The 22,188-nt window shown below is 41.1% G+C and overlaps 2 protein-coding genes across 4 annotated transcripts in view; one reads left to right on the top strand and one right to left on the bottom strand.

The window, feature by feature from the left end:
- Positions 1-60: 60 nt before the first annotated feature.
- Positions 61-10,935, bottom strand: ttc23 (tetratricopeptide repeat domain 23). The gene is made up of 11 exons (XM_034534946.1): positions 10,587-10,935; positions 10,194-10,359; positions 9,201-9,324; positions 8,802-8,958; positions 8,578-8,703; positions 3,749-3,920; positions 3,521-3,626; positions 3,047-3,174; positions 2,653-2,802; positions 921-1,003; positions 61-754 (listed from the first exon to the last, which is right to left on the bottom strand). Exons 1-11 carry the CDS (start codon positions 10,643-10,645, stop codon positions 640-642), a joined length of 1,386 nt encoding a protein of 461 aa, XP_034390837.1. The 5' UTR covers positions 10,646-10,935; the 3' UTR covers positions 61-639.
- The window catches only part of mef2aa (myocyte enhancer factor 2aa), an 87,656-nt gene continuing 75,786 nt past the window's right edge, over positions 10,319-22,188 (top strand). Inside the window, exons 1-3 of one of the 3 annotated variants that reach the window (XM_034534942.1) lie at positions 10,319-10,524; positions 14,289-14,345; positions 17,838-17,877. The gene's annotated coding sequence lies outside the window, so the exon portion shown is untranslated. Of the gene's footprint in view, positions 10,525-10,820; positions 11,025-14,288; positions 14,346-17,837; positions 17,878-22,188 lie in introns of those variants that run through there. The other 2 variants (XM_034534940.1, XM_034534941.1) reach the window with 2 other exon arrangements.

Genomic DNA, 22,188 nt, shown 5'->3' with positions numbered 1-22,188 from the left:
TTAGCATGCATGCCATGCTTTTAGAAATGTGTTACGGTTTGAAATCAACGAAATTAAACATCAATTAAAAATACCTTTAATTTAAGTGCCCAGGTACAGCATATTTTCTTACATTCTCATCTGCAAACGGCAGTAATGTAAACAAAAAACAATGCATTTCAATGCATTGTGGCTTAATAACAAATCTTACTTACTGTATATGTTTGTACAGAATGTAATCTAGATAACGTGCAATATCACAGCATAAAATATGCAGCATCCAGAAAACATGTGTAAAGAATGTGTAAAGATTCAAAGGTTTAATAAATATTGGTCACCATGTCCAACGTCATTGCTTTTATTAACATATTGGTTTCTATTGAACACATGGCATTATTTCTTTGGAAATTGATTAATATCTTAAAACAATTAAAAGACATTGTTGGTATGTTTTCTGAGTATGAGTATTTTTTTAGACCTGACTTATCTTACCTAATGTACAAAATGACACAAGTTCATGTAAAATAAGTGTGAATGAAGAAGATTTTCTGCACGGCCTTATTAAACAGACCAGGCTGTTACATAAAAAAAATGAATGCCAGTAACTATTGGTCCAAACTTGCAAGATTTTTGTACTCGCAAAATAAAAAAAATAACATTTCAAGAGTCAGACATTGAGTTTCCATCATCGCCACTGCAGGGTTCAACTGAACGTGTGTGACGTTTTGTTTTCCTTCTACCTTGCCTTTGTTGTCTCTCAGCCACCTCTGGTGCCCTACAAAACATACATGACATAGTTGAATTACTGAAACATGCACTTTTCTGTTATTTAAATCATTATATTACTGCAAATACAATCAAATGATTGGGAATGTATCACCAGGAGAATCAAATGTATTGATATAATATGAAGTACAGTTGAATTAATTCAGCAGGTTTACCGCGCCAGCATGTCCACTGCTTTTTGTGTAGTTTTTGTCTTCTTGTGCTGAGGACCGTACAACAGAGTCTGGATCTCCAGGCACTAAAATACAAATATTATTATCTTAAAATATAAACAAATAATGACAGCAGAGTGAGTGGTCAGTGGAAGATGAGAGGTGCAACTCGTACTCAGAGGGGAATAAACACTTCCTAGCAACTAAACATCCCAAAATAACCTGTTGCAGACCAAGGTTTAGAAAACACCTGTGCTGACCACTCGGGAGTGTCGGGTCAACAAGAGGATCTGCTTGATTTATTATGGGGACTCAAAAAGCAACAACTCAGACATCTGAGGTAGTTAACAAATATAAGATGCAGCATGAGCCATTTTCCACTCTACATTTAGTTTGATCAAATGACTTTGCTCTGAGACACAAGAAAATATTGCCTAATTTAACAGAATCCAGATAACTTTATACCATAAACACAGGTAAATGCTAACACTGTGCGCACATATACAGTTGCGCAACAGACATGATAAAAGCCAGTCATTTCTGCAATCGCCTTAAATAACAAGATGTGAAGTGAACTTTGTTAAAAGTAGGGAAAGAGGGAGCAAAAAGTTTCCCTCCTCACCAGGGAAAGTAAAACACTCGGTAATCTGAAAATGATCCATTTGGCCTCCTGAATGTTTTCACTGTTGCTAAGGTTGATGTAATGGAAGGCCTTTTTTTTCCACCAGCACTACAGAGGAAGGGGGAAATGTCAAGTGTATGGCTGTATGTGTGCGCCCTTGTTCTCCATGTTTTCTTTTTGTACGTCTGAAGTTCTGTATCTCCTGTATGAGCCAGGTTTCCTTTGGAAAAACAAAAGTTATTTTGTAATTGTGCAGATGGTGCATGGTGACAGGAAAAGAATGTCCTAACATGCTCTGAGTCAGGGTTCTTCAGAAAGGTTACTAGTCGGACGTGGCGTGGAGAGAGTGAGCCCTGATGCACCCTGTCAGTGGGACCCTCTCTGTCTCTTTTTAAACGTCATAACAAAACAACATAGCAACCGGGCTCCTTTACTTACAGGCATGTCATTACTTGTATGAAGAAACCCTATTCACTGGTGTATTTTAATATGTGTGATGGGCTGCAGAACTGAGCTCATACGGCAAAAATGTGCAGTCACACTATATGTGGAAGAAAACACATTACATACGGAATAAAGTAAAACTAACAGAAGAGGAACATAGTCAAATTAACTAAAAAGCTGCTGTTCAATCAATGTACGTGCTGAGGAATGTCACTTTTGTTTTAAAGGACATAATGGCATGCCTCACTAATTGGGGTCAGTGTCCCTTAAATTCACAGCAGTTAGCAAACTGCTATTCTGCTTGCACAGTGTTGTTGTCCATCTGTCCAGCTCCATCAAGACTGAGGAAACACAAAGTCACTGTGTGTGATATTTTACACCGGGGAAGGCGGCTCTGAACACTGCACCCTTCTAAGATTAGCATGCGACTCTGATAACACTTAGCTTTAGGGAGGCTGGTTGAAATAGCTCACCTCAATCTGACAGGGACTCTTTGTGTGTTTATTTTGAACAGGCCTTTCACTGGTGGAGTTGACCCGCTGACTCCTGCCCTTTTATGCAGCACTTTGGCAAGGACACTGTCATGTCCATCATTTCTAATATGCATCTACAGGTCGTCGCCAAGACAAGACATGAGTTGTGCTGTTGGTGTTCTGTAACTTGCAATACCTTTCTCATGGTCCTGTGGGCCGGCTTTAGTCGGCCCTCACTCATCTCCACACTTCCTATGAGCTGAAGGGTGTCTGCTACCTCAGCACTCAAGTCACCAAAAGTAGATCTCTTTGTAGCGAGAGAAGCTTTCTGGATCTCCACACATTTCTGAAATGGTACATTGAAAACAGATAAATCATCTCTCTCTATCAGTGGCGAGAGCCACATCCCGTTAAGCAGGTGGAATAAATCCCCCGACAATCACGGGGCGTTTCCATGGTGCAGCTCTTTGAACAAAAAGTTTGTGAAAATGTGTTTGAAAATCACAAGAGCAAAAATATGCGACTCTTTGCTTGGAGGAAATGACTGGAGTGGCATTGTCTACAAGTGCATGTGTTTGTGCATGTGAAACCTCTTGCTGGCCACTGAGGAGGAGAAAATGACAGAAATCATCCTGGGCTGCAAGAAAGGCTGGATCCTGTGGACCTGCTGAGTTTTTATATGCACTTAGACTCGCCTCAAAGTAGTAACCTGCAGAGTCTACACCAGCATGGGGAAAAACACACAAAGTCTGCAGGTTAACTTGAATTTCATCAATAATATAATATGAATGGCAATATGATTTTGAGATCGAGTTAGTTTCCAGATGTGATGTTTTACATAGCTACCATGTAATATTTAAAATTATAATAAAATATATTTTCCTTGACACAGTTGGCTTATGTGAATCATCAGGACTGAACTTCAACATGTCTTCAATGAGAATATTAGAATTCCGGTTTCCATAACGACATCTTTTTAAAATGTCAGATATAGGAAGACAAATCCTAATGAACCCCTTGATGCATATCGCTCGGGCCTGTTCTGTGTTTTAGAATAAACTGACCATTGTGATGTGTCTCTGCTGCAGCAGACAGGATAAGGGCCAGGCTGTGGGAGATCTGAGCCCCCTCTAGCTCCTCTGGGCTGTGACTCATAGCAATGGCATGGGCCTAGCAGAAACACCCACAAGATACAGCAGATCACATATGTGGGAACATTACCTAATAACAAAGCCTGGCACCATCTTAAGAAGCCCTTGTGTGTTGGGCTGTGTGATTGATCGGTCCCTTACCTTGGTGAGATGCTCTATGGCTCGGTCCAAATGGCCGTTGTCCTGTTCAATGGCGGCCATGTCTCTATAGACCGAACATGTCTTCCCTGGCTTACCACAGTCCTTCAGCCATTGCAGAGACTTCTCACACTGGCTCAAGGCCTCCTCTGGTCGGTTCTGTCTCCTATAGACCCTACAGAGCCGGGACACACACATGGAGAGAGTGTGAGAGACGGAAAGACACCAATAAAAGACAGTGTCCAGGTTAGCCCACTCTAGGAGGCAGCAGTAACAGTAATGATGAGAAAGTATCCACTTCAAGTTGATTGTCTGCATCCCTGTGTTTAAAACCCATTTGCTCTGCCAAAGTGTACTTGATCAATACACTATAACCATTACAGATTGTATAATTTTAAAAAATGATGTCTAATAACACTCTTTATTTATAGTATCACTTTAGAATATTCCCATAAGCCTGTTACTTCCTTAACATGAGCCTGTTTTACAATACATAAGTAACTGCTTGGTTTCCAGCCAACCAGCAGAGTGGTGAAGGCTGTTGGCTAATGGCTGCGTTTGAGGCCTGTGTTATGCAGACTATATTAGGGAAAGCTTGCACATTGCCCTTTATAAATGCTTTGGGTTGCATCCTTTCACCAGTCTCCAACCGTCTCCGCTGGGACTGAAGGTTACATTGCACTAGCACCATTTTAGAAATCATTTTCCATTTAATAATAAAAGGTTGTGCTTGATACTTAAGATATTCCTCTATATACTGAAACCTATTTTTCAAACTTAGTTACAAAGCAGCAGGTCTTGCTCTATCTCTCTCCCTCTCTCTCTCACACACACACATCACATTTACTTTAAAATGAACACTTTCAAATCAAAGTTTTCCGAGCATATTGGTCAGAAATTTGCTCAACACACGTCTCTCACTAATTTCCTAGGTTTGGTTGTTGTCTCACACTCGTAGCTCTCTTTAGCTGAAAGTCCCTGTCGCACCGGAGAGCATTTACGCTTTTGTTTGTTTACAGTTTCTTTGTGAACGTCACAATAGTTGTGCAGAACACAATAAGCATAAACAGGAAAAGTCCTCCATTTGGTGTCTATCACCCCCCTCAAACACGCAAACCGTGCCTTCAAACGTCCGCTTCGTTTTGCTGATGATGCCACTGGACACAGAGCTCGCTAATCGCTCCAACAATAGTTTACTTCCTCCACATGTAGTAGTAGAATTATATAATGCAGAATTTAACTTTGCAACAGCTGCTAGTATAGAAAACAAGGTCATCAACGCCAGTAACCCGTTATCTATGTTGAATTAACCACCAAATCAATAATCAAGGCTAATGTTTATTTTCTTCGGTTGGCGTGACGAATCAGGGAGGGACACGTCGCGACTGTTCGACCCAATCAAGTAGCGAACGCAGGTTTTTACGCCATCAGTGTCAACGGTCCCCGTTTCTGCCCAGCCACAAACGCAAACCCAGAGTTTTCATTTTTGGGGGTTTTAAAACTCCGGAGTAATGTGAACTACTAGGCGCAAATGTAGCAAAAATGTATTTCTCTTTTGAAAGACAGTTACTTCCTTTCATACTGTACTATGTATGGGGTTGCTTGGGCCTCTACAGAGCAACAGTGAGGGAGACAATGTCTGCAATAACCACTGCAAGGACTCTGGATCCCATCAGGCTTCTCTACTAACAGCTTCAAACCATCTAATGGGTGACTGTGGGTCAGTGGTTAGCAGCTCTGTCTTTCAACCAGGGTGTTGGTGGTTCAATCCCCGCCGTAGTCGATGTGTCCTTGAGCAAGACACTTAACCCTGAATTGTTCCCTGTAGCTGTGACTACAGTTTATTAACGTAACATGATTGTAAGTCGCTTTGGATAAAAGCATCAGCTAAATGTAATGTAATGGCCTCTAAATTTAATTCAGCTTTCACTCACGAGTCACTACTATACAATCTCTAGCTACATTGTTGTCACAGGAAAGCCCTTCTCACAGTCTCCCACATTCACACTGAGCAGAGTATGTGTTATCTGGAGAACAATTCACTGACGTACAGAATCCACACTGAGGTCAATATGTAACAGCATGGCATTCGATTTAAGGTTTCCTCCAATGTGCCTTCCAGTATCATCAGTATATACAGTAGGTTTTAGCAGAGGCAGCCTGTGTGGGAACCTAAAGTCTAAGCTTGACAGTATTATGTCATGCTCACATCCCAGGGCCACATGGATTTGGATATTCATGGCTCCGTAGTTAAATGCCAGCAGCACAAGTTACAAAAACACTTTGATTACTTTGACTTTTCCCATGAATCCAAGTTTATCCTAATGGTGATGGATAGAAGGAATGCCCCACCCATAAGTGTTCATGAGGCAGGCACTTTAGGTCCTTTTAGGGCAGCAGTGATGGCTGAAGCAGCGCTACATTCCAGCATAGCTCGAGTCCTGCCATTCTGCCTGCATGGACAAACAGAGACAATACCCCTCTATCCTCTCATTCACTCTGCTTCCTTACGTACTTCCTGCAGAACGGTAATATGCCACAACCCACTGAAATCTACCAAGAGTCCACAGGGCAGGGAATTAATATAATTAAGGCTTTGTAGATGTGTTGCCAAGCAAGTCACACAGCCCTCTTTTGTAAACCTTTCCACAACATAGTTGACGTAAGTTTGCTCTGGGCTTTCACTCGGAAAAAAATACAGTAGGCCAAACCAAAGTGAAAACAGAGGGACCGAAACATAACCGCCTTCTCCAGCAAATCGGTGTGGTGCTTTAAACTGGTGGCATTCTGATTGATGAGGCTATTTATTGAGTGCCTCAGGAAGATGTCGGTAAAAGACTATGGAGAAAAACACTGAACTACCTCATCATGGCCATTTACAACCCTGTCGGTTTTATTTCACCCAACTAATCAGAGACAATTTACATCTAGAATAAAAAATACAGGCAGACGCTGGATCCATAAGAATACTATAATAAGAATACCTCTGGAGTTCGGCTCACAGTATCTATGCTGTGTGTTTATACTATGACTGTGGATCAAGGCCATCGTGTACATACACAGGGAAAAGGGGAACAGGCCATCTGATTAAAACAACAGCACAAATGTGAGAGACTATGTGCACAAAGTTGTGAACATAGAGTACAATTCAATCAATGTGATGAACTTGGTGGTTAAGGGTGGAGAGGATATTGAAGATTTTTAATTAATTTTTTCATTCTAAAAATGTTTTGATGAATAAATTCTGTTGAGTAAGATGTAGATTTATGACAGCTGTTATGAAGTGAAGAAAATAAATGATCTTAGCAGCCATGGCCAATTCTGAGAATATGAGAACAAACAGATTTAAACCTAACAATAAATATCCTATATGGCTGATCATAAGTGCCCACCTTGAGTGTGAATCTAAAGCTGAGTATAATGTTTAGACCAGGATCTAATGGAGAGCTTCATGGGAACATTACCTTCATCACAACAATGTTGCGTGACGGAGCTTTAGAAGCACACCAAATTCGTAGCCATCACATCACGAAAGAGATTTAGCAAGCTTACACACCAGCCAGAGTCTGCAAATGTTTTCAATTACACACATCATGTCAACAAACTCTGACTCTCTGAAACAGACCAAGATTGGCATCATTCACACATTCCTATCTGTGTAGCTAACCTCAGCCACTGATACGGCTCGTTCACTGTAGATGTTGCAGGATTATTGCTTCAATTTACCTCGCAACAGGATTTTCAAAACATTGGGTGATACATAAGGTTGCCTGTAAGATGGGGTCCCCTGTAAATATACAGTCATGATAATACTGTCTTTGCTGACATACTGCTTTATACAAGTGAAAATGTTTTTCGAACTATAAATAAGAAGGCTATTTAAAAGAACTGAACCATATGTTGACAGTATATGTGTGTTAGGAACAGCCTCTTTGAGGTATTTTGTACTTTGTTGTCGTTTTTGCTTTGATGGGTTATACAATGCACTCATGTGGAAATTATACCTTCAGACATTAGCGGGCTGATCTCAACCCAGGTAAGCGTATACTTTATTTCCCGCTTATGCTGCTAATTTTCCCCAGAGTGAGTGTCAGAGTAAACTATGACAAGTAGCTGCTATTTTTATGTTGCCAGGCCACACAGTTTTCCTTAACAGACTATCAGTCTCTCCGAGGTCTAGTGTCTGTGCTTGTTGTCTCCACCATGATCCACTTAGTCTTTAATCTTTTCCTGAGCATGTAATACTGCACTTGGGACCTCTGTCAATAGCACCACCAGGTTACAAATGCATATTGTAAAATGGTAGACACAAATCAATAATAAGAGGGGAAATACCTCTGCTTGAGCAGTGACTGTGTGAGTGCACATCAAATCAATCAAACCCAGCAGGTCTGTAAGCATCATTACAACACACCCACGCTGACTGCTGGGGGAAATCCTGGTTTGTTAAGTTGTTGTTCGTAAGAGAACAAGAAATACCAGTATTTTACTGGCATAACTAAGTTAGCAAAGAAAACATGTGAACGGTTGATTTCATGCCAAATTACATGAATATATCACCATCTTGTGGCCAAACTTAAATGTAAGGCACTGTATTTGAAAGGATGGATTGAGAAAAACAAAAAAGTTATGTTAAAAATTTCAAAACAAATGTAATACCCTCCAGGCTGGACTCCTCCCTGAAAGGAGCAGCCGTGTTACCGTAAGTTAAGTTTGGCTGAGGTATTAATGCAAATGCTGCATTAAAGACTTATTTTGGCAACAGATCTGTTGTGTACTGCTACTAAGAAATTCATAGAAATGTATTTCTCCCCCCCCTCCCCCAACTGAACCTGAATAGACCAGTGGAGATGTCCAGCTCAGTCTTCATCTTCTCTTCCCGGTTGATGCCACTGAGTTGATGAAGCTCCTCAAGAACTTGTTCTGCCTCCAGAAAAGAGGATTCGGCCTCCTCAAGAGTAGAAAAGAGTCAAGGAATGTTTCAGCTTGGTTATTTGAGCTAATGCTTCTATTCAAATCGCACACATTATTGTAAACCATAACATGTCAAGGATATTTGTCTGTGAGCAGTGAAGCGCCTCCCTGTGTGAGGTGTACGTTCTGGAGGCACATAAGAACCTCAAGCTTTTCCCCTCTGCAGGAGGAGCTGGTGGGGCAGAAAGGCAGCAGCTCTCTGGCCAGAGCCGAGTGCTCCCGGGCCTGCAGTCCCCAGCCTCAGGGAACAAAGAACCATCATCCAGTGTAAATGAAAAAATGTCAAATTACAAATGTAGACGCTTAATCTCTATAACACGTACTACAGCTACATGGACTGATCATACAGAGTCAGTTTTGAAAAGTTGTCTCACATTTTTTTCTTTTTACACATCTGTCTTAGGTGGAACAGGTTCCCGAAATGTCATAATATGCAGTTAAAATGTACAAAGTGCTCACAGTATTATCTTCTCAACAATACCTTTGAATTGGAAATATGCTTTAGCAAGTCGGACATGGGCCTGGGCAAGTTTCAGATGTCCATCCCCATATACCAGCCTACACAGAGCCACACAACGCACAAGGTCCTGGATGCAGGCTTCAAACTGAGCAGATACAGTAAGTAACGGTCAGAATCACTTCTCTTGATAGCCCACTGGACCTTGCATAGAAAACCATATCGATAATACTTCTGTGTGACAGTTTACATTAGCATTTAGAAACTAATGACAATCCTTCATCTACCTAGGTGTCGACCTTCGTGAAAATGTTATGTTCGAAAACAGTTAATTTGCGTGTGTGTACAACTGAAATGTCAATTTATTTATTGATTAGTTGACTAACAGAACATTGACTGCCTATCAATTGATTGTTTAAGTAATTTATCATGTAGAAACAGCCAGCAATCACATGTTCCAGCTTCTTGGGTTTGAGGAATTTACTGCTTTTCTATGTTTCATATAATTGCAATTTGAATATATTTGGGTTTTGGCATGTTGGTCAGACAAAACAAGCTACCTGTTTGACTGATGTCACATGTTGCTCATGGAAACATATGATCCTGTCTTAAGAAACCTGGATACTGCAAGTCCTTATCCTTGTTTTAAAGAAACTTGGATATGCTACCAGTAGTAGAGAAACCAAGAATCTGTGGCATGTTAACACATTCTCCACCTTTCATATCATTCTCTGCTGGTAAAGAAATTAGTGGCGGGGATGTTGATCAATCAAAACACACAGAGGATCAAGAACACCTGGATACTATGATCATGTATACAGGGATATGAATAATTACGTTTCTTGTGTAAATGTTGTATCCCTGATATGACCCAAAACAGGATAAGACTCAAACCAGGATGCTGTAATGTATAAACCTGGTCAGTGATTATTATGAGTTGCAGCTATAGTAGTGCATTCAGCTTCACCTCAAAAAATGCTAACAATAAATATATTATTAATGTGTCCCTGTACCCACCTCTTGGTTGTCCTCACGTGCCAGAGCACGGCGGTCAAAGTATTTGAGCTTTTCTTCAGGTTCCATCATAATAAATTCCTTCTGAGCATATCCTGTCTGAGGGGAACTCACATCCGAGTAGCAGGGGGGAGATGCATTCAGGCCCCTGTTGGTGCTTTCAGGGGATCTACAAGTGTGGTCAAACAAGCTAGTCAGTGAAAAGGTGGACGCATTTGAGGAAAACCCCTTTTTAGTGTTAGTGTTTGGTGAAACTCCTGAAAACCTACACAGATAGATACAGATTAATATAGTTATAATGCTCTTTCTTGTCTTTTCATCTTCTGTTCTGTGGGTAAGTGCCATCAACAGCTGCCTTCACTGAGTTTAACACGTTAGAAAGAAGAAATCACTCACTCGGCCGTACGCTCGGAGACACTGGGTCGTGTGTTGGTCATCGCGTGGACATCAGCCATTACAGACAACTAATGACATGTGTGTTCTCTCTGTTTTTGTTTCCTTGGTTACACGTCGTCTTCTACTCCAGCTACCGTAAGCGGAGCGTAATTCACGTGACCACACGCGGACGCTAACTGTATCTAACGTACTGTCACCGAAAATACTAGTCACCTGACCTTAAATGACGGTGCCTAAAACGTGACTCAAAGTGTTTCCCTTACAGGAGCGAGCCTCTTAGACGCTGTTGTGGCCTGTGATATCTTTGCGGAAGCGTTTCCATCACCAGAAACGCCTTTCCTCGAGGTAACTTACATCGGCACCGCGGAAAGAAGAAAGTGGGGTGCATTCAAGAGCCGCGATGTTCTTGAATACTATTATATCTGAACAGTGTAATTGGTAATTATCGCCACCGTTTCTAAATACATAGAGACATAGGCTTATGTTTTAAGTAGGTAACACATAAGTGTTTAACATGTACGGTACTGCTTTACTTCTTGCTCAAACCAGTTTGAGTGACAGCTGTTTTATCCCCGTTAGCTGGGTAGCACATTTTGACAATTTACACCATTATTAATTTTTCTTTACACCTTCATATTTTTAATAATTCATATAGTGACATGCAGTGATTCCCAGTGCAACTTCGAGTCTAACTAATCCGAGTAATTTTATTCGAATGGTATGATAAGGGCAAGGCATTACTGCCTGATATTTAGGCCCTGTCCGGAAGAGGGTCCTTGTGCCATAATCTAGTTTCAAGAGTTTCATTTTTTTAGTTTTAGTTTCAAGTTTTGTTGACGTGTTTAGCACTTTCCTTAATGAATGTGTATTAATCAAATTACTACACAGTAAGCCTATACCTGGGGCCAGGTGGTACTCCAGCATAGAAAATACGGTTCATAAGGCACAGAGTTGGGGGTTAATGGTGTGGCTTAAATAATTATTATCATTCTAATATTGCCCCAGGGCCTCCGAGCTGGTTGACTTTCGGGTTTACTGAAATGCCATGTAATCTAAAGTCTTTAAAACAAGGTAGAACATTTATCAAGACAGGCGTTTTCCTCGAATTTCTCTAATTCATGTTTTGTACATATGAACTGTAGTATCCTAATATGTCCACCTGATGTCACTAGAGTAACACAATAGTCCAAGTCCTGTATTATACTGTAGTTTTTAATGTTGTGCTCAAGGGAGTTCATCATTTTTAGGGATTATAATATTGTTTTGCTCTTTCTAAGAGGGGAAGGCTGGGATGTAGGCCTCTCCTTGGGGCATGCCCACTTCAAAGTGTTTCAACTGGCAATATGAAAACCCCAGGGCCAATCTTCTCTTTTTTCAGTGTTATCTAAACTGCGTCCTCGGTACTTATCGGACCATTTAGTTGATGTTTTCTCAGAACTTCCTTTTGTCACCTACTCGTGCCAGCAGTCTACTAAATAATTAGACTTCAATGTAATTTTTCTTGTAAAAAAATTGTTAGAATGCCATATCAAAAGCATCATAATGAATAGAAAAATATGCAATGTGTCAGTCAATCAAAACCATAGATGATAACAATGACCAGTCAGCTACTAATAGCTCATTAATTTTAATGGGAGGGGGGGGGGCTAATTGGACTGAAGACTTGGTGGTGCACAGGTTTAGAGGTGCCACTCAGACATAACGGTAAACAATGAACCTGAAATATTCAAGAAGTGGTTTTGTAACCTTTGGTAAAACAGAAATGTTCCTACAGGGCTTTCTAATTGGTTGTGGTTTGATTTGCTTTATCCAAATCCGCTCCAAATAAAACAGATTCAATATTCTACATAGCAACATGCTTTCCCCTCTCTTTAATTATGTATTATATAACAAGAGGTTTATGATTTATTTCAGTGCTTCACAATGTTTATTCATTTTATAATGTGCATACCATTTAGTAATTGAGTATAGATCTAAACTGTATAGATGGAGATGAAAAAATGTAAGGCTTTTCAGGATTGAAACAAAATATTGTTAAAAAATATAGAATATAGGAATACTTGTTTCACATAATTCTGTACTTTCATAGACCTACATGCCAATTTAGCAAGAAGAGGAAATGTACATTTACTTGTGAAAATATCCTTTCTTACATCAGCGCCCAAAATCCACGCCAAATAAAGTAACGTCTCTGTGGCTGCTTTGAGAAATTGGTCTCTGGAGAGGGCTTTCTAGGTTAATTTATTCTGTATCGGGCTGCCAGTATGTTTACTGTCACCACTTTTAAACTCGGGGCAGGGCACATTTTGTGTGCAAGACTGCCTAAGATAACTTCTTATGGCTCCTTAGGATGGCTGTTGCCGGTTGATTCTGGCAGGCCATGAGACAACCCGTTTATTTGTTTGTTTGTCCCGTGAGTTTTTGGCTGGCCGTTCAGGGCTCTGTTTGGCCCCGGTCCCTGTTGGGCTTCTATTTCTGAAACCCAAGTGGCTCTTAATGAAGCTCGTAGGGTTGGCATGGGCCCTCAGCAAACGCAGGCCTGATCAGACCCTTCTTCTTCTACCTTGGCAGCCACACTCCATTTGCTCCCTCTGGCTTCCTAATTTAGTAACGGTGGGTAAAAATATGTGCTAACGAACAAGGTCTGGTATGTCAGGCTGGCGTCCAGAGAAGAGGGAGAGAGGGAGAGAGGGGGGTGAGGAGGTGTGTGTGTGTGTGTGTGTGTGTGTGTGTGTGTGTGTGTGTGTGTGTGTGTGTGTGTGTGTGTGTGTGTGTGTGTGTGTGTGTGTGTGTGTGTGTGTGTGTGTGTGTGTGTGTGTGTGTGTGTGTGTGTGTGTGTGTGTGTGTGTGTGTGTGTGTGTGTGTGTGTGTGTGTGTGTGTGTGTGTGTACGTGTGGGCGTGTGTGTGTGTGTGTTTTAACAGCAGGCACCCAGTGACGGGTAGAGTCACTCAGACCCCGCTGACATCTGTGTGTTTGCGTGTATGTGTAGACATTCAAGGGAGCGTGTGGGGGTGGATGATGAGAGGTGGAGGGTGAGCACTTAACATTTCTCACCCTTGCCAAACACTTCCAATTGTTCTTCAGTTTTCTTCCAACGACACTGTGAGTCTGCGACGTAAACCCATGGTATTCTGTGCAAATACAGCTATTGAAAGGGATGCCTTTTCATCTTAAGTTACTATCTAATGGTGTTTTACACACTATCTGCAGTGTTTAGAGTCGGGCTCAAGAAGGCTAGCATCTCTGTGACATGCTTTTCAAGTTGAAATTCACGCACCATAGCGTATCATGGAACATTGTTTTTTTGGTTATTTCAAGCCCAACTGTTGCGTTCTCCCAATGAAACATTAAAGTGGACAAGCAGCAGCAGTTGTTCACGCTAGCTTATGTCGCACACGCTGTTTTTAAATATCCTCTCTACAGACCTGCAGTCGCATCTATTACCTTTTGAAACAGTTTTCTAATAATGTATACTTTGTAAAAGGGGGATGAGTCAATACTTATGTATTATGAATGCATAACTTATATAGGTAAGTACAATGCCATTTGTTAAAATAACTTTTGGGTTGCTGTGTTGTTCCATCTTTTGACATGTTAACAATAAGTAGTGAGCAGACACATACATTGTAACACATACAATGTGTTATTGGCTGGTGTGTATCTTGATTTGTTCTTTTTATCTCTCATTTTAATTGATCAGGATGGCCTCTTCAAGTGACTCCTCTAGAGAAGAGCTTCAGACAGTCCAAACCATAAGGTATAACTTAAAAAACACTTCAGTGACATTTTGAGTTTTATTCATATGATTTTGAGCCGATGCATTGCTCACTGCAAATGATTTCTGTTCTGTTCAGCCTCTGAGTTACTGGATCTGTAAGGTAACCCTTTTACATGTGAGCTACAGAGCTTACTGATTCAACTCTATGTGTACTGTATGTTTAGCTAGAGACCATGCAGGCAGCGGAAGAAAAACATGTTTTTAATGTATGTTTACCCTATTCACCTCAGGCTTTCAAAGTTCTCCATTTTCCATGGACCTCTTCCAACAAACATTAATGGTGAATAACTTTATTGAAGCATTTTCAGTGAAAGACAAACGAGAAGTGGTTCTAGTAAACTTTTTGTAGTAATTTAATGGCTCTGAATGTTTTATTCTGAAATATATATATTTTTATTATTAAAATGACAGGCCTTAAAAAAATATTACAATGTGATGGTAAAATTAGCTTTTAATTCTTTGTTTGGGAGCTTAGAGTGCCCACTGCCTGAATCTGTGCTTGTAATTATTCCATTTTCATCTGTCAAGACACTCGACCAAAGAAATCTGCCCTTGAGCACTTTATCACTTGCCCTTCCTGTTCACAGTTTAAGAGGCTCATGGCAACCTTGTCAACTTCACTTGTAAAACCAAAGCTTGAGATGAAAACAGAAAACCTCCTTGTCTGTTGGAAGGCAGCACCAGCAGAAGCGCTACATTTACAAGAATAATAACAGCTGCTCGATTAATCAAAAAATAATAACATAATTAGTCGGAAAACTGTGTCTTACAACTAATTGCACAGCGAGTTTGGGTGAATTCCCTCAAGTTGTGCTCTGAACTTTTACTACACAGCTGCGTGGTCACAGACGGGCTAGGTATCAAACCACACTACCCTCAGCTTGTACAGGAACTATTTTATTGGCATGTAGCACAATTCTCATAACTGGTGACTAGATTGGCCTCACTGAGCTGAATAAGAAATTAAAATATGTGCGCAACACAATTCTGTTTTTATTCCTTGATTTAATAGTCATGCATCATTATGGGTTTGGAGCCATAAAATGTGTGTTTCATCATATTTTAGTCTCAATATGACAAAAGGAAATATCAAATAACTCTTTTTGGAGCTATTGTATCAGTTATATAAAGACATCATTTGTTGTTTGATTGTTCCCACGTAATAATGGGCTAACAAGTCAATTGAGACCAGTTGTCATAATGTCTTGATGGAAAACTCTACCCAGCTAAGTGCTTTACCTCTAAACAAGGAAAGCAATTTATGGATCCACTTCTCAGATAAACACACAAACTCTGCCCTATTTGGAGGTTTTGCAGATATGTCAGTTATTTACCACAAAGTAGCACCTACCTTTTATACAGCTGTGCCCACTTCCTGTGCTAGTTAACCCGCAGACACCCACCACTCAGAAATGAACATCAGCCCCTGTCACAACAAATAGTTTTTAGAGTAGGAAGTGACAAAGCAGACATTATTTAATGTGACATATTTGTATAAAAATAATTAAATGTTTCTTTATCCCAGCTATTGTAGGAAATCTGGAGTTCATAAAGTATGCCACTACCTGTAAGACACTTTTTAATATTCCCGTTTTATCTTTGAGTTTAACACAGTGCATTTATTTTCAAATCAAATTCCAAATTTGGTTGAAACAGGAACAATCCCTAGCTGTAAAATTGCAGGAGTGGTTTACCACTTTTACAAAGTTCAGCTACTATGCCAATATCTTCACAGCTGCTGCACTTCAGATAAAGCATGTTATTTGTACAAAGAATAAGAAATGTGTTTCAGTATCTTAATCAAAGTATTTGTGCAAGTAATGCCGCTGTAAAGAAGTAGAAACAAAGCCAGGCACTTAAGCCAGGCACCCCTTCCTTTGAACTGACTGAAGCTGTCCACAGCAAAGACATGATAGTCACAGTACGATGAGATAAGCTCTCTTTCCATGCAGCAGCATCGCTCCATGCCAGTGCTTTGTTTAACAATAGTTTTGAATTCGAATGTGAATTGTTCTCTGCTATGGCAGAGACTTAGAATGGCTTAAACTTGTGTTTATCCTTACCCAAACCTTGGCCTAATTTGAAGCATATGCAGAAAACAAATCTACTATTGTTTCGCCACTAAATCTTCTTCTCTTCTTTCTATTCAATGTCAAAATCAAAGATTACGGAGAGCTTTGGAGGTGATATTTTGCCATTCTTTGTTTAGACAATAGCCCACTAAACCAATAACTGTGTTTTGTGTGCTGACAGCGTGTACGTCCCATCATAATTGCAGTTTTAGCAGCACTGTGACAGGGAGATATGTGTATGGGGGAGTTTCATCTTCTTCCAATGGCCCTGCAATCAAGCTTTAGCTGCTAAAACATGGATCTGCAACTGTTTGCCAGACATTTTCAAAGTGATGTAGACGGGTTTGTCTGTAACTCTGGCCCCTCAAGCAATCAAACACAAAGATAGCACTGCCAAGGACATCCCTCCAAATGATGAGAGGATAGTGCAGCTCCTTGTCTTTGGTACACTGTAGTCCAGCCTTGTACCCCCTTGTTGGGGACTTGAAGGGGAAAAGTCTGCAAGTTGCCCATTCGCTCACTCAGAGTGCTGCAATTCACAGTTAATTGTGCTACAGAGCGGTCCAGCATAAGCACCTTTCACCTGCTTTTTAAAACTATATGTGTAAATTGTATGGTATCTGTCCAGGAAAAAAAGAGAAACCAAGAATCACTCTAACTTTTGCAGTTGTAAGAACCTTCGGTTGCTTTTTCATCTCACTTTACGTAACATATAATCTGTGATGCACATTTAATGTCGCAATGAGTCAACCAGTAATATTTCAAAGGACTTTCTTTTGATGATATGATCAGAAAACTTGGTGAATAGTGCACTTTGAGTAGAAAATGTATGCCTTTTGCTTAAAGCTGAAATGAATCACTCACACTTAAGAAGTGGCCAAATCGCACACTTAACCCCTACCCTGATAACTATACTTCAAAAACAAATAGAAACAATGGGAATATGAATATCAAAAGGGGGAGGGGGTTGTCAATTTATCTTTGACTGTGAATGAGAGGCAAAATGTCTGCCTGTGGTTCTTTGGCCTTTGTGGCTCCTGTGCTGACTTGGTTCAGGTAAGTGCAGGTTGTGTGATGCAGTAGTATTAATAATGGAAGAAAGGCAACCCCCTCCCTCTGGCTGCTATGTGGGTCAGAGGAGGCTCTCGGTGGATGGGAGAGATTGATGAAGAGCACCAGGGAGAGCGTCGGAGAGCCTACCTCACAGCGTTGCAACCCAAGCCGCTCCCCCTGCACTTGTTCAGAGGCCCCCCTCCTGAGCTGCACTGCCTGGCGCTCTTTAAATGACCTTCAAATTAGCCTTATTTTTCAATGCTCCAAACCCTTCCGGGTCCTTCCTGGAATGATGGTGGGTCTTGTTCTCACTCTCTTTCTCTGCTTTTTCTTTTGTTGACCACAGATGGCGTAGAAGACAGAGAAGTGGAGCTTGTGTAGCAAAGGTGAGTGATTTTCACTCCTGTTGTGTCTGTGAAGTGAGCAGTTACGTGTTCCCCATTATGCAATTCTAATAATGCAGACATCCAAGCACACGCAACCTTTTACCCTTTCGTTACACCTCCTCTTCAAACATACAGTGTTCCTTTGTCACACATCCTCATTTCAGTATCTGCCGACAATGATACATGTGGTGTTTTGAGAGGTTTGTGTGCGTGATGGTGGATGGGAGTCACAGTGGGATCCTTCTTCCACTACATCACAGAACAACACTCTGTCAAGCCAGCTATCCATCACTACAGCTCTGGTTTATGTACACACAGCAGGTCTTACTGGTCCTCTCTCCAGACCTGATGCAGAGCTCTTGATAACCATTTGCATTAAGAGAAACACCCCTCTCTAATGGAACTAAATGACTCAGATTTGCAAGGTTATGCTCTGGTGGAATTACTTGGATGGAATCCCAGCAATTTTTAGGATGTTTTTTCCCCCCAATTCTATTAGACCTTGACAATCTCATCTCTCGACACCTGTGACAATATGTGAAGGGTAAAAAAGCTCTCCGCAAACTCACCTCACCGATCTACACTATACAGCTTATGATAGAAAAAAACACTTAATCACTCAGACAGTGACACTGTTAATTGATGCTTAGCTAATTCTACCTCTGAGCTGTGTAAACACTAGCAGCCTTAAAGGTGACCTTCTACAGTACAGGCATATGTTGTACTCTGTTGGGAAAAGCTTTGACTTTTGTTTCATTTGTATTACACTGGGGTGAAGCCTTTCTCCCATGAAGACAATACACCTCCACACATTACTGGCATTATAAATGTTATTTGCACAAGTGGCCATTTATCATAGAGAGCTTTTTAACATCCTCTCCTTGTTTTAACTGACTTTGTAAACTTGCCAAGTGCAGATAATGTGTATGATTGCACAACATTATGCCCTCATCAGAAACCTCTCTGGAGGTATTAAAGAAGAACACATATTAATTGTCACGATAAATATAACTGATGAAGGTGAATAAGCAGAACAAAATTTAAGATCACAATTCAAAGCAATTTTTTTTCCTCTGCTTGCTATTGCTAAACATTTGGAGTTAATTCTCCAGCTATCATGATGGAAAATCGACAGGCGGGATTGTAACTCACAGGCAGCGAAAGAGTTGGAGAGCAAACATCAAGGGGAATCAAGTTGGAAAACATAATAAGTCATTGTGTTAGCTGTGTGAAGTGAAAAAGATGGTGTGAAAATAGGCAGGAGGACAGCCAGAGGTAGGGCATGACTGATGGCTGGATAGGATGGGGGCTTGTTGCTCCAGAAGGGCAAACCTGGCCTGATTGATTGGCTAGAATTTCAGAGGCCTCATGCCCATTTGCTTGTGATGCTGGAATGCTTTGGTAGCAATATGTAGGAGGAGTAAAGATGATGAAAAAACAGCCAATGTCCAGTAAAATGTAAAATAATTGGGTGTGAATTAACAAAAAGAGATACTTCAGCCATGGTAGAAGATCATAATATTGCTTAAGGCTGCAAGATGTCAGACATTTCATGGATAAATTCAACCAATTAATTAAATAGTTCTGGCACTTTCACATGGTAAATTAAGGTTATACCTCTACAGAGGGGGCAATACTATCTTTGACAATATTATACAATGCACATTGCTGTACTTTGACTGTTCTGACTTTAGCATCCTAACATGTGCACAATCACAACACAATGCTCTTTAATGTTCACCATGCTCAGCATCAAAAGTTTGGATAATTGGCACTAAATACAAAGTGCAGATGAGGCTGACGGGAATGTTATTTTTTCAGTTATTTTGACATGAATCAAAGTATTGGACACATTTTAAATGTTGACCTGATGATGGTGCAATATATAATATTATCAAGGTATCAAAGTTACTTCAATTTTCCTTAAGAAACATGAATGTCTGTACTCAATTTCATGGCAATCCAGACAATTGTTATTGAGATGATTCACTGAAACCACAAAAGTCAGCCTGCTGGTCATCAAAGTCAGTAAGATTCATCTTCTGGGGACCATGCATGTCTGCACATGGCAGTCCATGTGATAGTTGTTGAGATACTTCAGTCTGGTCCAGAGTGGTGGACCAACCAGCCAACATTTCCATCCTGAGAGCCATGCGCTAACATGGCTAAAAAACATGTTTTTTGGATTATTAAGCTTTTCTTTTCCTCTCACAGCACTCCTTCATTACAGTATTATAATGAGGCTCATGCATTCAACTTAATTTATAATATTTCCAGTCTCTTCTAAATAGTGTGGGGCTCGGTTCTGTGAACTACAACAGAAAGAAACACTTACTTCTGGAATGTGCTTCACTGAAGAGCTTTTCTCCATCTGGATAGTGGGATTGCTGTTTCCTGACTATCTAATATCTATCCAGAGAGGTTATTACAGAGAGGGGGATATCACGGGGCATTATCCCCAGACATGGTATAAAAACAATCATGTAAATGTACTGAGCACTTTGTAAGAACATGGCCAGCTGTTTGGCTGTTTTTAGGGAGGAAAGAGGATACATGCTGCTTCCACGTTGCACTTTTCCTCTGCTTTGAACTTACTTCAAACATTATTCAATGTGCGCTTAGTGTCATGCCAGCCATGTGCATGGCATATGCTAACATTGCAATTGGTCTGGCTGGTTAAAGGTGTGTGCGGTGACCAGTAGCTTTTGGTTATGTCCCTGAAGTGTAACTTTGATGTGAGGTGTGGATGCCAATGCGTAAAAGGTTGATGACTGAGGTAAACGTGTGCATGGAAACAATTCAGACGCAAGCAGTGTACAACAGTAGCCACATGAAAGGCCCCTTTGTGGGGCTCTGCTACCTTACAGATGGTCAGCTTCCCTCGTCCATTAAATAATAACCGTGTTCCGAACTCTCCCCGGGCCAGATGTGCTGAATCTAGGATGCTAAATGGAAACAAATCAGCCAGGCTTTACTCTTTAATTGAGCACCAGAGTGTTTATTTTCTTGAGACTGTCATAATAGACTCCAAAGTCCCATAAAACTCAACTGTGAGGGCAGATTAGCCCATTTAGCACCTCTAGACAGCATTTTCCACATGAGACGAGTCTTAAGTGCAGTTCTGCTGGTGGCAAGACTTCCACACGGGACTGGCCACATCTTTAGTCACTTCTTATTTCTGCTCTGTGATCTTGCACTTAGAGCCACCCCTTGTAAAAGCAGCAGTCGTGGGGAGGTCGCCCTGACATCTTTATCATAATTGCCCTAAATACCCCCATTAGAGAAGCTAGCCAGTATCCTCAATAACACTAGTCATCCCTGGTAGCACTGGTGCATCTAATTGCCTGGGCCTTTTTTGAAAGATTGCCTGACATCAGCACGGGTCCCTGTGGGCTGGCCCTCTTCATTCTCTGCCCAGCAAAGCATATCGTTATCGCAGCCAGCAAAGAGACCCGGCCTCCCTGCTCCTGGATAATTAACTGTCTGGCTTAACTGCATAATGGAAAAAAAGGAACATTGGCGGTATGGTAGTTATTCAAGCAGGCCTTGGAGAGGAGAAGTATAAGACTATACCGGGGTCATCCATGCTCACTATTTTTCAGTGGGATGGGTGGTAATGTAGAGGGATATGAAGTCATATTGTAGACTGGTTATGGAGGATTGGTTTCATATGATAATTAGGCCCATATGCTAATTGTTGAGGAAGCTTGATGAATTCCTTCAGCCTGGCTCTCCGCCATCCCCAACGTCCCCCACTTCAAAGGCTCAAACCATCTTTACATAGCACTACTTTCACTCTGTGTCTTTCTGCTTCACAACAATGGTCCCTATCAGTGTGTACCCCGCCTTCCAAAAATTGAAAAAAAGACAAGAGCAGCAACAGCAGGAGGGTGAAGTAAAGGCGCGTCCGCCGTAGTTTGACATTTACAAGTCTCTTAGTAAAATGCGGGATGCGCATCCCTGCAAGTGTGTGCGCGGACAAGTGTAATTAGAACACGGCAGGCATGTGTTTGTCTTTGTGTTGTTGTATGGTAGAGGTATCAAGGACAAGTGCATTAATGAGCACCTGGAGAGGAACAGCTTGTGTCTCCTGGTTAGTGTGACCGCGAGCAGGGCGCAGACTCCTTCACTGACTCAGATGACGTGACTGATGGAGGGGGAGGTTTCTGTCAGATCTGGGGCACTCCCAGGAGCTGCAGTTTGTCTCGGCTGACAACTGCGTTCACCAAAGGGGCCCCCGTCCCACACATCAGCTGGAAAGGCGAGAAAAGATGTTGTCCTTCATTCTCTACTTAGAGTCCAACTGCTCTT

Source organism: Cyclopterus lumpus, chromosome 6, assembly GCF_009769545.1.
Source record: "Cyclopterus lumpus isolate fCycLum1 chromosome 6, fCycLum1.pri, whole genome shotgun sequence".
NCBI classification, from domain to species: domain Eukaryota; kingdom Metazoa; phylum Chordata; class Actinopteri; order Perciformes; family Cyclopteridae; genus Cyclopterus; species Cyclopterus lumpus.
Note: the sequence above shows the minus strand (reverse complement) of the source record. Positions and strands in the feature narration are given on the sequence as shown.